The sequence below is a fragment of the Anthonomus grandis genome, chromosome 11 (genome assembly GCF_022605725.1).
Source record: "Anthonomus grandis grandis chromosome 11, icAntGran1.3, whole genome shotgun sequence".
NCBI classification, from domain to species: domain Eukaryota; kingdom Metazoa; phylum Arthropoda; class Insecta; order Coleoptera; family Curculionidae; genus Anthonomus; species Anthonomus grandis.
This window is the reverse complement of record NC_065556.1, coordinates 29,310,624-29,327,151: the sequence shown is the minus strand read 5'-3', so window position 1 is coordinate 29,327,151 and position 16,528 is coordinate 29,310,624. Positions and strand designations below refer to the sequence as shown.

At 34.3% G+C, this 16,528-nt stretch overlaps 1 protein-coding gene across 11 annotated transcripts in view; it reads left to right on the top strand.

The window, feature by feature from the left end:
• Positions 1-16,528, top strand: part of LOC126742228 (NAD(+) hydrolase sarm1) — a 98,174-nt gene that overhangs the window by 48,479 nt on the left and 33,167 nt on the right. For 8 of the 11 annotated variants that reach the window (XM_050448843.1, XM_050448841.1, XM_050448842.1 and 5 more), the window contains 3 exons: positions 8,144-8,248; positions 9,011-9,247; positions 9,312-9,467. In XM_050448843.1, coding sequence (XP_050304800.1) covers positions 8,144-8,248; positions 9,011-9,247; positions 9,312-9,467 — 498 coding nt within the window. Of the gene's footprint in view, positions 1-1,926; positions 2,116-3,302; positions 3,538-8,143; positions 8,249-8,818; positions 8,939-9,010; positions 9,248-9,311; positions 9,468-16,528 lie in introns of those variants that run through there. The other 3 variants (XM_050448848.1, XM_050448844.1, XM_050448852.1) reach the window with 3 other exon arrangements.

Below are 16,528 nucleotides of genomic sequence, written 5' to 3'. Positions count from 1 at the left end.
TAAATACACTTTTGACTAAAAAAATAAAAACCGCCGGTCATTTTTGTTTTTAAGGAGTTCTTTAGCTTCAAAGTCAAAAATTGTAATTTTTTCTTGGACTAGGTTAACTTTTTAATTTTTTCAAGTTAGAAAAAAATACTTTTTGACGTAGTTTTATACACTTTTGAAATAAGTATTAAATACACTTTTGACTAAAAAAATAAAAACCGCTGGTCATTTTTGTTTTTAAGGAGTTATTCAGCTTCAAAATCAAAAATTGTAATTTTTTCTTGCTCTCGGTTGACTTTTTAATTTTTTCAAGTTAGAAAAAAATACTTTTTGAGGTAGTGTTATATATTTTCGAAATTGGAATTAAATACACTTTTGACTAAGAAAATAAAAACCGCTGGTCATTTTTGTTTTTAAGGAGTTATTCAGCTTCAAAGTCAAAAATTGTAATTTTTTCTTGCTCTCGGTTGACTTTTTACATTTTTCAAGTTAGAAAAAAATACTTTTTGAGGTCGTGTTATACATTTTTGAAATTGGAATTAAATACACTTTTGACTAAGAAAATAAAAACCGCTGGTCATTTTTGTTTTTAAGGAGTTATTCAGCTTCAAAGTCAAAAATTGTAATTTTTTCTTGGACTAGGTTAACTTTTTAATTTTTTCAAGTTAGAAAAAAATACTTTATGAGGTAGTGTTATACATTTTCGAAATTGGGATTAAATACACTTTTAATTAAAAAAATAAAAATCCCTGGTCATTTTTGTTTTTAAGGAGTTATTCAGCTTCAAAGTCAAAAATTGTATTTTTTCTGGACTCGGTTGACTTTTTAATTTTTTCAAGTTAGAAAAAAATACTTTTTGACGTAGTTTCATACATTTTTAAAAGTGGGTTTGAATATACTTTTAACTAAAATCAGTCGTTTATTTTAGTAACTAAAACTTTGAAAACTTCGACATATTGCAGAAACGGTTCTAATTTAGGTATTGTTTTATACAGGCTATAACTTTCCCTGCATACCTCGCAGTAATAATTATTTTTGCTACTCAAGACAGTTAGTTCAAATGGGTAATTCAAACGATAGTAATTACTGAAAATCGATTACATCGATCATCGATCTTGGCTATGCAAATTCTGCAATACTAATACAAGATGTAATAAATAGAAAATCCGTAATGGTATTTATGTATGATTGGATTAAATTAAAAATAGGAATTACAACAAGTGATAATGCAAACAACTGTGTTATTGAAATTAAAAGGGATGGTGTAATTCCAAAATTCTTTATAATGGGATTCAAACTCTTAAATATTAAATTTGGTTTAAGAACGGCTGTATCGTTTGTGGCAACTCTATTAACTCAAACCTATTAAAGCAAGTAGTGCATATTTACTAATTACACTTAAGTTACATTAACTTGAATATTTACCAGTTTCTCCTCAATAAGTATGGGTCGAGTAGTTAAATTTTGTCTCTTCTTTTTTTTAGGCTGTATATATTTCTTTTAAAGCCTATTTTTAATATTCAATTTGTATTATGAAATATCATTTGAACTTCTATGTTTCTATACAAGTAAATATACAATAACATTTTTATACTTCCTTGACCTCAACAGCTTGATCTCAGTTTGAGGATATTTATTCGTGAAAATCGAAGACTAGTAATAAAATACTCATTCATTAAAGGATTAGAAGAGTTCCTTGGAGTTGTTTTCTTCAATTCCCTTTAAAAAACATCGCCGATTAATTCTCTGTTGCTCTACAACACGTTCCTCATACGTTTCATTCATTGTCACTACATTATAGTAGCAGCAAACAAATCGCGAAAAATTGCGCGGTTGCAAGTTATCCTCTCGACCCATCGGACCGGCAGCGGCGGCCTTGTATAAAACAACACAAGACCGCCACTGTCAGCTTTTAAGCTTTTAGTTTAGTTCAACGCCGACCGTCTAAAGCTGTCGTACATACATGAAAATCAATCGATATTTTAAGTGTGCTTTTAACATGTGAACGTGTGACTTCCGCGTATACGAAAATATGCCAATTTCCACGTGTGCAGTGTTTCTAAGTGTTTTTTCGCAATGACCAGAGGATTTACCGTAATGGATAAGCCCCAAATAGTCATTAAAAAGGTAAAAGGTTGTTGCATAAACATCGGACGTGGAGTAAATAAATAAACTTACTTACTTGGCTCAGGTCAGTTCACATTTTTCAAGAAATTCTAGTATCTTCCAGCTGAAAATAACCGGTAGTTTTAAAGTAAATTAGGGTCACAGACCCGCGGTTGATGTACATGTTGGCGCCCAACAGGCCCACGGCAACCGAATATTTCACGATTCTAGTTTACAAGTTACAACAGGAATTATTGAGACGCCGCCTACGATAAACTATTTTTAAATAAAATCAAATAGCTTAATTAACATTGTTAGTGATTCATTTTATCGGATGTTGTTTACAACAAGTCAGAAAGTTTGATTTGTTACACAATACGTGGTCCTCCGAACCGGTTTATAAAATAGCGTTAGAAAATTATTTTTTTTTTCCATTAGCTTGCATCAGGATTATTCTAATTCACAAAAAGTTATTGAGTCAATTCAAAGCTTATTAAGCTACTTCCACGAATCAATATCGCACTACTTAGAAAAAATATAGTCATAATTACGTGATTCATCAATGAAACGAACATTGGCGATAAAGGAAATGTGCAGTTAAAAATCGAGCTCCTACACTTTTATTAACCTTTAAGGAAAAGATTCTTATGGCATGCCAAATAGGGTGTTTTAAAGATGGTCATTTTCGAGTAAAAAATCGCCATTCAAATGCACTTATCTCTTTGGGAGGTTAAGGATCACCAAAGGATTTAAGCTGACAAGAAAAGGACTTTTTAATTAGGTTTGAAGAAGATAAATGAATTTATCACTTGACCCGTCCTAATTACTTTAATTCTTTAGGTAGTTTTTCAGTCTACAACGATTAAATAAAAAAAACGTTGGTTGTTCATAAACATAATTTTAGTACCATATTAAAACATTTTTATGTAAATAAGTTTCTCGGTCCTTCGAACCGGATGTAAAAATCTTCCAGTGACTCACAACAAAATCAAATCGACAAAACCCGGTTACGAGGAGTCAATTGAAAAGTAAAAAAATAATTTCCGAGAACTCGAGTGTCGTAAGTAAAATCGGAGACCAGCCATCGTTAGTCTAAGCGAGATAAGAAAGATAAAAACCCACCTTCTCCCTAGGAAATGATTCGCAGGTAATAAAGCAAATCTTAGAAACGGTCACAAGTGATTGCGTCGCGGGTGGAGTCGGACCGACGACGGTTTCCGTTTTGTGATTCTTAGACAAAACAAACTTGAATTTGTTATCGTTGAAAGAGTGAGCAGTGTATAAGTTTTTCCGTGGGTAGATATACTTTACAATGCGGTGTTTTTAGTGGTTAAGTGCCGGGGGATTTTTTGAAGGCTAGCAATGTTGCCTGAATGGAAACAGCGGAAAGAGGGACTTAACAGACACGATTTTTTGAAAAGGCGAAGTAAATTTGATGCGCAGGTAAATAACAAACAAGAGCCTACAGGCCTTTTATCTAAAAGGTCAAAATTATCGTGCTCATTAGACCCATTAATTATGATCGTTAATAAGTCATGATTCTTAGAAAGTGAAGAAAACGAAGAAGATTCCAGACCCTGTCTAAAAGGTGAAAAACGGTAGAAACTCAAAACTTGAATAAAATCAAAACACTCTTAAGTTATCTTGAACTGTCTTTAAGTGCCTTGACTAAGTTTACGAATCTTATGAGATATGCAGTAAAAGTTAGAACTAAGTCAGACTTCTACAAGGTACTCTTTATTTACTTTCAAGTGCCTGGAATAAGTTTATGAGTATTTAGAAGACACTTACAGGCAGCCAATTTAACTTAGACTCCTAGAATCTATTCTAAAATTATCTTTAAGTGCATGGAGTAAATTTGTAAGGACATAAGAGACACTTACAAGCATTGAAGCTGACTCAAAATCCTACAATAGATCCTTCGAGTGCCTGGAATAAGTTTTTGAGTACTTAGAAGACACTTACAGGCAGTAAAACTAACTCATACTACCAGAATAGACCCTCAAGTGCCTGGAATAAGTTTATGAGTATTAAAGAGACTCTAAAAGGCAATCTGTTCGACTTAAACTTTTGCAATAGACCCTTAAATGACATTCAAGTGCCTGGAAAAAAATTATGAGTACTTATGCAACACTTACAGGCAGTTAAATTGAATTAGAGTCCTGGAACAGAGTCTTAAATTACCCCGAAGGACTTGGAATAGGTTCATGAGTACTTAAAAGGCACTTAAAGGCAGTCAGACTTTTGAACTAGATACTTAAATTACCTTCAAATGCCTGGAATAACTTCATCAATACTAAAGAGACTTTTACAGGCAGCCAAACTGAGTCAGACTTCTGAAATGTATCCTTAAAGTACCTTCAAGTGGCTGGAACAAGTTTATCAGTACTTAAGAGATACTTACAGGCAGTCAAACTGAGTCAGGATCCTGCAATAAACCCTTAAATTACGTTTGAGTGCTTGGAATAGGTTTATGAGTACTCAAGAAATTCTTACAGGCAGTTAAACGGACTTAAACTTATACAGTACACCCTTAAATTACTTTCAAGTGCCTGGAATAAGTTTACTAGTACTTAGGAAATACTTACAGGTAGTGAAATTGACTAAGACTCCTACAATAGACTCTAAACTACCTTCAGTAACCTTGAATAAGTTTTTGAATAATTAGAAGAGACTTATAGGCAGTTTAACTGTGTCAGACTCCTTGAATAGACCCTTAACTTACTTTCAAGTGCCTGGAATAGGTTTATGAGTATTTAGAAGACACTTACAGGCAGCCAAATTGACTTTGACTCCTGGAATCTATTCTAAAATTATCTTTAAGTGCATGGAGTAAATTTGTAAGGACATAAGAGACACTTACAAGCATTGAGGCTGACTCAAAATCCTACAATAGATCCTTCGAGTGCCTGGAATGAGTTTTTGAGTACTTATAAGAGAGTTATAGGCAGTTAAACTGAGTTAGACTCTTGGAATAGATTCTTAGATTACTTTCAAGTGCCTGAAATAAGTTTTGAGTACTTAGAAGACACTTACAGGCAGTAAAACTAACTCATACTACCAGAATAGACCCTCAAATTACCCTCAAGTGCCTGGAATAAGTTTATGAGTATTAAAGAGACTCTTAAAGGCAATCCGTTCGACTTAAATTTTTGCAATAGACCCTTAAATTACATTCAAGTGCCTGGAAAAAATTATGAGTACTTATGCAACACTTACAGGCAGTTAAATTGAATTAGAGTCCTGGAACAGAGTCTTAAATTACCCCGAAGGACTTGGAATAGGTTCATGAGTACTTAAAAGGCACTTAAAGGCAGTCAGACTTTTGAACTAGATACTTAAATTACTTTCAAATGCCTGGAATAACTTCATCAATACTAAAGAGACTTTTACAGGCAGCCAAACTGAGTCAGATTTCTGAAATGTATCCTTAAAGTACCTTCAAGTGGCTGGAACAAGTTTATCAGTACTTAAGAGATACTTACAGGCAGTCAAACTGAGTCAGGATCCTGCAATAAACCCTTAAATTACCTTTGAGTGCTTGGAATAGGTTTATGAGTACTCAAAAAATTCTTACAGGCAGTTAAACGGACTTAAACTTATACAGTAGACCCTTAAATTACTTTCAAGTGCCTAGAATAAGTTTATCAGTACTTAGGAGACACTTACAGGTAGTGAAACTGACAAAGACTCCTACAATAGACTTTAAACTACATTCAACAACCTTAAATAAGTTTTTGAGTACTTAGAAGACACTTATAGGCCGTTAAACTGTGCCAGACTCCTTGAATAGACTCTTCATTTACTTTCAATTGCCTGGAATAGGTTTATGAGTACTTGTGCAATACTTACAGGCATTCAAACTGAGTCAGACTCCTACCATATACCTTCAAGAACTACAGGCAGTCAGACTCCTAGTATAGATCCTTAAAATACCTTCATGTGCTTGGAATAAGTTTATGAATATTTAAGAAACTCTTATAGGCAGTAAAACTAACTCATACTTCCAGAATAGACGCTTAAATTACCTGTAAGTGCCTGGAAAAAAATTATGAGTTCTTATGCAACACTTACAGGCAGTAAAACAGAGTTCTAGAATAAAGTCTTTAATTACCTCGAAGGTCCTGAAATAGGTTTAAGAGTATTTAGAAGATAGAAAGGTAGTCAAACTAAGTCAGACTCCTGGAATAGATCCATAAATTATTTTCAAATGCCTGGAATAAGTTTATCAATACTAAAGAGACACTTACAGGTAGTGAAACTAACTCAGACTCCTACAATTGGCTCTTAAATTACCTTCAAGTACTTGGAATAAGTTTATGGGTACTTAAGAGACACTTACAAGTAGTCAAACTGAGTTAGAGTGCTGGAATAGATCCTTAAATTACCTTCAAATGCCTGGTATAAGTTTATGACTCCATGAGATACTGACAGGCAGTAAAACTGAATCAGGATCCTGTAATAGACCCTTAAATTGCCTTTGAGTGTTTGGAATAGGTTTATGAGTACTCAAAAAATTCTTACAGGCAGTTAAACGGACTTAAACTTCTACTGTAGACCCTAAAATTACTTTCAAGTGCCTGGAATAAGTTTATCAGTACTTAGGAGACACTTAAAGGTAGTGAAATTGACTTAGACTCCTACAATAGACTCTAAACTACCTTTAATAACCTTGAATAAGTTTTTGAGTAATTAGAAGACACTTATAGGCAGCTAAACTGTGTCAAACTCCTTGAATAGACCCTTAACTTAATTTCAAGTACCTGGAATAGGTTTATGAGTATTTAGAAGACACTTACAGGCAGCCAATTTGACTTTGAGTCCTGGAATCTATTCTAAAATTATCTTTAAGTGCATGGAGTAAATTTGTAAGGACATAAGAGACACTTACAAGCATTGAAGCTGACTCAAAATCCTACAATAGACCCTTCGATTACCTTCGAGTGCCTGGAATAAGTTTTTCAGTACTTAAGAGACATTTACAAGTAGTCAAACTGAGTTAGACTGCTGGAATAGATCCCTAAATTACCTTCAAATGCCTGAAATAAGTTTATGACTACATGAGATACTTACAGGCAGTAAAACTGAGTCAGGATCCTTCAATAGACCCTTAAATTACCTTTGAGTGCTTGGAATAGGTTTATGTGTACTCAGGAGATTCTTACAGGCAGTCAAACGGACTTAAACTTATCCAGTAGGCCCTTAAATTACTTTCAAGTGCCTGGAATAAGTTTTTGAGTAGTTGGAAGACACTTATAGGCAGTCAAATTGTGTTAGACTCCTTAAATAGACCCTTAAATTACTTTCAAGCGCCTGGAATAGGTTTATGAGTATTTAGAAGATATTTATAGGCAGTGAAACTGAGTCAGACTGTCAGAATTTTTTTTAAACCAAAAATTGATACATGAGAGTATTTAAAATAAAAAAAAGTATATTTCTTTAAAGGTAAATAATATACAAATAAACCGAGACGTTTATTTAACTTATCGAGAAACTTCTCTCAAATCAAACCGTCTGTCACTCGACTCGACATTATCGACTTTTGTTATTTACTAAACAATTGCCCAATATTATTCACATCCTCGGATTAACACTTTATTAGTTGCAAAACAGTCTTTCTTTTGTTTAATGAGCGCTTATCTGTAACGTTATCAAAATAATTATTACATATGTACGTTGTAATGACCGTGTACAGTTGTATCACTATATCGTAAATTTCATGACAACATTGATAAGGGCTTTGACAAGTCGTGTGAGATTTCGTTTATTTATTGAATTTACTCAGTAACGGATGATAGAGTTTGAAGTTCTTAATCGTGTATTATGTGCATATAAATAATTAATAGATGGGAATTTCTTTAGAGAGGCTATTAATATCTAAATCACTTATTTGTATATTATAGGCATTTTAATCCCATTTCTGGGTATACATCACGTCATAATTTATTATCAATACTGCTGATAACTGACGATCTTTCTGGGAATCAATTATTTTGTCATTTGCAAGGTTATTATGAATAAAATGAGATTTAATCAATTTTTTTTGCAGATGGCGACCGATTTTCCGAGTGACCACAATTCAAGTGGAAACGATCCGAATATGCTGACGATAAAAACGACGATTCCGCGGAGTACCGTGACCACGACCTCTCAGGTAAGATTTTTTTTTTCCGACTACTTCTCCATAAGTCTATTGCATGTGCAACTCATTATATAAATAATAATTTAACCGGAAATTGCGTATTTGTACGCTATAGTGCGAATGACTGATAAAGCTAATAATTATTATGTAAACCGCGATTGTATGAGAATTTCCTGGAATACAGGCATCCGGAACCGGTATAGCAAAATCCTTTGGAAATTTCAAGATTCATGTCATTCTTTGTTTAAAAATAGGTCGTAAACGTGACTGTTTTTATAATATATTCGTTAATAAAAACAATAATACTAGTTGTAGATTGAGTCACTTTTAGAGTATAAATAGCACTTTTTAGTTTATAAATAAACGAGTGGGTTCCTCCATTCATGTAATAAATTATGACCTGATGCTACAGATCTTAACGTAAGAAAATTGTGTAATTGGTTTTTTGAAACTGGTCAGGTTATAAGTTTCTCGTCGTGTTCCTGTAATTATTGACTCTGGCATTAATCCAGCGAGGTCTCAAGAAATTTCACATATCATCAGTACAAAAATATAAAGTGACAAATCGTTTAAGCCGTTTATATGACACTCGGGAGAGCATTTTGGTTTAGTTCGAATTCGACGCTATACAGCGAATTACTAATTTTTTGGTTTAAGCTTTTTATTAATATTTTTTTTGGAAATACTGCTCTTTAAATTAAGGTAAGATGGGGGGACCTAGTTCTTTTCTTTTACATCTTCAAATTCCTAATATTGCTTTTTGACGTTGAACAGTTGCAAACTAACCAACAAACGAGCTCGACGACCACACGAGTAAAATCCTCCAGCTCCTCCACAACCACCTCGACTCAAAGACTACATTTGTCCTCGTCCTCCGATTTAAAGGCCTCCAACGTAAAATCCAACTTGGACGACTTCAAGAATAACCTTAACGATATGAAGAGCAGTCTGTCCAATTCCGTTTTGGACATGAAGACCGTTGGTTTATTAAGGAATTCCCTTGAAAACTTGGTAGGTGTGACCTGATTGTCTCGTTTTTTTTAACGGTTTGTAAATGTTGTTTTGCCTTTTTCAGGTCGATAACGATGTCGATGAGAACGATCAGCAACCCCTAGTAACTTTTCCGGACGACAGTCGAGCACCTTCTGAAGTTGGTTCACCTCAGCCAAATAATGCCGTTGAAAGTTTGAAGTTCGAACAGAAAACCATGAATAATTTTAAGAAAACTAAGGTAAGTTTAAGAAATTAGGCTGTAACATTGGTCAATAAATCTTTTAATAAAATTCGACTTTATTCGTCAACGCAGTCTCCTTCTATTGTAGTAGCACAACCATTAAAACGCTTTTTCAACTTTTCTATACCAGGGGTATAAAGCTATTTATATTTAGCCTCAAAATGCGCTTAAGGTTCAGCAATTACTTCTCGATTGGAGCGGAAATTTAGGTAACAGAACCAAAGTTATACCGGGTGAATACAATTTATTCAGTTAGAGTTAAGATTGGTATATAGTGGGGGATCCAAGTTTCGTCCCTCATAACATACCGTAAAAAGTCCTTTTTATTACATATGAACAGCTCCGAATCACTAACTCTTTAAAACATTTTCTTTATGGAGAAATGTTTAAGTATAATAGTAAAAACACTGCTTGTATGGCACCATTTGTTGCCCTAAGCATGTAACATAAGATTTCATATAAATTCGGGCAAAAGTTTATGGGTTTTGGTATCGGCTTGAAAGGGTTGTGTGATTTACAGTTTTATAAATGGAATTTGGGGTTTGATTATTTTTAGAAATGTATTTACCTACCCTATCCTGTCAGCAGACCTCTGTGGAGTTAGTCGTATTATGTTTCCTTAGTCCCTATTCATGTACCTGGTGTTGGGAACTTTCTGACCTTTGCTTTGTTTGTCAAGAGTTTCTATGAGGCCAGTATATGTCTGGGGTATGGAGGGCTTTCTAGAGGGTGCTGTTGTGCCACAGATTGCGCTATGAGTGGAGTAAATAAGACCTTTTAGATGATGATCCGTTAGTGTAGGAAAACTTACAAATACTTTCTTCTATAGCGGAATCATGTTGGGCAAGGTATCCTAATTGATTTGAAATTGGCCTCCCCAGTTTTGCTTGCTATATTTCCCTTCAATTCTTCGGGTTAAGTTTTAGTAAATAAACGTGCCTTGACATCTGGTTTCTAACCCTACTAGCCGATTGACAGTAATGACTATTGACACACTTGTTGTTGTGGAGGTTTGGCAGCGTTGCTGTTTCCCATTAAAGTTTGGTTTCCATTTGGCGAATGACGGAGCGTGATAAATCAGGCAGAGCGACGTAAGAGGAAAATTGGAATTTCGTAGCCCCGTTGGGAAAATTTTGTTAGTTTTCCATGTTTTAGTATCCGAGCAGTATCATTTTGCTGTGGTATTGCGGAATTTCTATTTTGATAGAGTGAGGCTCCGCGTAGTTTGCACCAAGAGGCAGGGTCAGATCGTCTCGAAGATAGTGATGGTATAAAAGACCTGCACCTGCTCTTTTGGACCTAGTTCGCCATTTCGGAGCGGTGCACCTGATCCCAAAACCTATAATACCCAGGTGTAGGTGCACTACGGATTTGTTAGTGTAACGTCAGATCTTGAACCGGTTCGAAACGAATCTACCGGCCAGATCCCAACTCTCAACAGGAGCTAAAGCTAGGATTTAGTCGGACTCGGACCGAGCATATTACGTTAGAGAATTTTATAATAATGGCGGTTTGGACTTGACAATTTGTGAAAATTAAATTTAAATACTTTAGTTTTTGTAAATAATGAAAGGAGTTAAATTACGAAAAATAGAATAATATCCACTATCTACTCTAGAACAGTTGTAGTAACAAAAGAGATAAAAAATTACTGATTAATTAAAATAAAAGATTACAATGCAGTTGCCGCCAACTAACCGCAGATTGTCGAACAGAACAGCGAAACAGCGAAACAGCCAAACATACAATTTCAATGGTTTGATCCTCTCGGGATATCAATACCAAAGCCAAGCAGAAATATATAAGTTATTAAATTCTTAAAAGGGGTATTTGATTTGAACTATTTGCTATTTGCCTTCATAAATTCATACATATTACATTACATATACCTACCTAACAGGATGATAACTATAACACTAAAAGGTGGGAACAGTAAATAGGAGAGGGTCATAAAAATAAAAAGCATAGTTCGAATCTTGGTTCAGCCCGGTGCACCTGCACCTGATTAACGGAGCTAGGTTCACAGCCGGAACTGGAGCAGGTGCACCTGATCCCAAAAAGGAACTGATCTTACCACCCCTAGTCGAAGAGAGAGAGTGACAAGTTCACTGCCAGTGTCACCTGTCATTGTCTGGTCGGTTGTCAGTTCCTTGTCCAGCCGGTAGCCATCCCGTTATCAGAAAGACCAGTCGACATTTTGTGGTTTTAAGGAAAATTTAAGTTTATCTTGCAGGGAATTCGGTTGAATGAAAAAATATTCCTCCCAAGTTTTGGGGTTTAATTTGATGAACGTCTAGTGGGAAGTTGTAGCCGAGAGGATTTCGGATTGACCTGATATTTTTGAATTTGGTCGGCTGCTCCCACACCATTTATGGGATTTTGAAATTTTCTAACCACAAAACGAGACTCTAGGCCTCGCTCACCACCTTAGGTATGTAGCAACATGTTGGTAATTGCCATAGAATTGATTGTGTGTTTATTTTACTGATTTTTTTTGTCCTCTATTTTAGAGGCCTCTCCTTTTTCTCATTCTCTCCTCTATTCTCTGGTCTCTTCCTATTCTCTGGTTTCTTCTGGTCATCCCAACACTGTTGGCAACCGGCTGAAGTGAGCCTCAACACAGCCTGGACTGAGCATTGTACTGTGGCTCTGCGATTTTGGATTGGAACTTGCCTGAAATCGACTTGCCCATGTGGTCGTTACCCTGGTTCCAGAGCTGTCGAGTTAAGCTACCTTAGCCAAAATACACAAGAGATTAGAGGACACGCAGCAAGTTTTTGCACATTTTATTTTATTTTTCTCTTATTGAACGGTTTGATTTAGGGTTGGGGGTTGATTTATTAATTTGAATTTTATGGGTTTATTTTCTTTTATGTAAAACAAAAACGGTAAGAGGTTCTTGCTAAGTCTAACCTAAGTGTTTTCATTTGAGTCGAGCATCGACATAATTGATTTTGACACTGAGCCTAGATCACATTGCTATTTGCTACAAATAACCTATTTAGTCATAATGTTGGTTGTTGGTTAACAGGCTGTATTGCACCAACATACCATTAATAGGCTTTTAAATTCGAACCTTACTATTTAAAAGTTTTATTTAGATTAATGTGACTTGACTAGAGCTTGTAAAAGGTATTTTAGGGCCAATGAGGTATTGTGAATTAGGCTCCAAACATATACTTCTTGTAAACAACACGTGATCACGTTTCGGATTTTCCCCTTGAACAGTAGTTCAGTGCGGATTTGTTCTTTTTTTTACTAATTTCTCGCCTTAAGCATACCTCAAGTAACTCTTAATTCTTTTATCAATTTTTTATTTATTTAAAATTACTACAGTATTACATTTTGAATAATTATTTAAATTTAAACATCTCAGTGGAATTATAATAAATGGAAGTGACTATGTAAATTCTTGGATGATTATATCAATCTGGTGGACCTATGGATTGTTATATGAGTTTTTCCCAAATTATTTTCAGCTTTTAGGATCTAGGTACAAGCATAAATATAGGTCATCATTTTCTTGATTAAGGGGGGCTTATATTACCATCATAATATATCAGGGTTTGGTGTAAAATATTTAAATCAAGTGGCGCTCTTATTAAAATTTCTCCCACTACCTTCTCCACTGTCTAAAAGCTGGCGGCCACCAAATCTTTGAATCTTTTAAAACAAAATTTGCTTGTTTGGACTTTTTTTGTGGTTGGATGGTAGGTATGACTCACACGGGTTGGAAATAAATTGGTTTGAACCGAGTTACGCGCTACAAATTTAAATTCACAACTCCTAAAGCCAGTGCTTAAATAAACCAAACTGCTGCGAATTTGACAAGACTAATTTGTCACATATAGATTATTCCTAGTCGAGCATTATTGTGGGTGGATTGTCGTCAAATTTTAACAGGAATCGGGAAGGTTAACACGCAGAAAATGGTAGAATTCCGTCACATCCAAGCAGTTGAGTGGTTTTACTAAGTCCATTAGTTGAAATTAAGCCGAGACTTGCGTAGAACCTAATTATCTGGGAATATTTTGCCCGAAATGTAATGAACCAATGACTCAAGTGCCTGGAATTGAAAAAAAAATATTCCTTGCAATTGAGTCAGAATTAATATTTCAAATTTCAGGCAACTATGTGATAGATAATTATCACTTCTGAGATTAACTGCCTCAAACAATAAAATTACTTTGAAATTATTACCTTACCTTGCGGATTTATTGAACGATGTGTTATGTTTTCTCAAGAAAAGTAGTGATTTCACTTTAAATCTTTTGTGGGCTTCAGTAAATTAGGAAACGATTAATATTCACCAAAATTAACGACCACGGCTCATTTACGAAATAAGCTCTAATTTATTATGTAAGTATTTATAAACGTTTCCGCACTTCTCATACTGTTGGGCCACAAGAAGCAAGCGCCCACGCCTCCAAAAAATTAAAAGAAAAATACTTATGACCAGCACGAGCCCAAACAAAAGAAAAACGAGCCCGTGATGTAAAAAAATAATAAATAAATTACGATTAATGTGGGTCAGGCGACAACAACAGTAATATAAAGTATGCGGCACCGCTGCCTTACTTAACCGCAGTACTGACAGAAGCAATGAAACCATTTTTATTACCCCCAATAAATTCCGCCTGTGATAGGAATCGTGATTTTTTAATTCAAACTGACTTCAACTTTGTTGTAATTGTAGCAGTTTTATGTTAACCTTCAGACGGTAATGCTGGAATATATATAATAATGGTGGAATATATATGGATAATGAAGGAAGCGTCACAGTTTTACGCGAAAAATAACTTTAATAGTGTCTAAATGAGGCCGTACTGGAGCTGTTTCATGATTGCAGCACCCCCACATTGAATTATTAATTATTCGGTAAACTAATTATTTAAGAAACCAGACAAATCCCATAAACGTAATTCTGAAAAAACTAAAAAATGGCGCAGCTATTGTCAGTGTTATGCATTAACTTTTTAATCCATTCATGTAGTCATATGTTGTAACAGTTCTTTTTACGTTTTTGTTATAAGAAAACCGCATAAACTTGGATACCTTAAATTGGAACTCTTTTATTTTTTACATAATTTGTACTTAAGCAATTTATTTTATAGTATCTGAGCCACCAATACTTACAATCCTAATTATACTATTCAAGCGTTTGATATATTGCTTAAGTGTATTATCTCTATCATGTTTTTAAGGTATCTCTTTACTATTCCAAGGTATGTACCTATCACAGGAGAAAAATGAAACAGAAGAAATTAGACTAAAACTAGAAATTACACTACTAAACAATAAATATGAAAATGACTGTTTTAATTATTTTTAATATAACAAACAATAGATCTAGACTAAGCTCTTCTGAATATTAAGTCTTTTGTTTCATGAGAATACTCTTACTATAGTTTATTTCATACATATTACGTTTTTAGTCATACAAAAATGTATATACGTTTAAAAATTGCACCTATTTATACTCTTCTTATAGCGTTCGAACTCTTATTTACTAACTTTTCTACACCCATGGGCAAAACTTTCGAAAATGTTAATTTTTTTTATACTCTCTACTTTTTTGAAATACAGTATAGCTTTCGTAAGTCAGTGGTCACCTTGAAGATCAAACCTGCTCATTGGACACATTTGCCCAAGAAGCTCGAAAATTTCTAAAATAAAAAAAAAATTTAGACAATTCTTAAGAAAATTTTATCTGCATGTGTTCCTGAGAAATACTGAATTATTATCTCAAACCTCTCTATTTCAGTTAGTTAAGTCGACGTACTCACAGTTCTGTAATTTTGTTTTGTCCCTGAAGAGATGAGGATTTTTTCACTACTGGCGAACCACTTTTTTCTGTATAATTTGCAATAAATGAGCACACTTCATTGAGAACTTTTTTCCTCATACCTTCGTGATAAATGTCACCAATATACTTTATCCGTTGTTAACATCATGCACGTCAAAAATTTAAACCGGTTTTGCATATAGTCGTCAGCTAATATCGCTACAATAGAATTATCTTGATGACATTCTTTTAATGCATTGATTTTTGAATGGAATTTCTGAGCACCTCTGAGATAGACTGTCTTTTCAGACTTCTCTGAATCTTATTTTTATAGAGTATTTTAACTCAATCAGGCCAAGGGGTTTGGAGTTGATTGGATTTGAATTTTCCAAGTAGAAATGATCTTTGCTACTAGAATGAAGACTTAGAACTACGAAAAGCTGTTCTAAACTATAGTAAATTTTATACTTGTAAGCACTTTCGTCAACATATATCAAACATCGTAAACAAACTTTGCCTAATTTACAGCTGGCAGTTTGTTTCAGAAACTGAGACAAATCCTGAGCACATCGGATTTTAGAAGTAATCATAATATGCAATGCTGATGAGCGCGTCGGTAAGTGCATGGATTTATGAACCAAATTATAGTTTATGAAGCAAATGGTGCGCCTAGTTAAACAGTGTGTATCAGCAGTAATAGGGACATTTTCTACCAAACGCTCAGACACGTCGACTAGTTTTTCTACTTGCCTATTTTTTTCAACTAAACCAAATTATACAATACGGTCAATATTAACTTTCTTATTTTAATTGCGACGCCCTGCATATTGCTCAATTTCAATTTCGAGAAGTTGGGATCACTTTTAATCCATCTATGTAGTCATATGTTGTAATTGTCCCTAATAGGTTTTTCTTATGAGAAAACTGCATAAACTTGGAAACGCTAAATGCAATTTTTTCACTTTTTACAGAATTTATACTCAAGTAATTTCTTTTATTATATCTGGACCGCCAAGACTTTGTATTGTTAACTTACCAATAAAAGGTGTTTGATGTATTACTTAAATCTATATACACTCTATCAAGTTTTTGAAGATGTTTGTCCAGAGTCCTTGTCACTTTGACTTTGGGAAGAAATATAACAGAAGAGAAAGTGAAAAAGATACTACACAAAAAGGCCTATAGTTCCAAAATTACTGCTTTAGAACTATAGAACATTTTTAGTCTTTTAAAGCTCTGCTTTTCTCAATATTACGTTTTTTTGTTACATGAT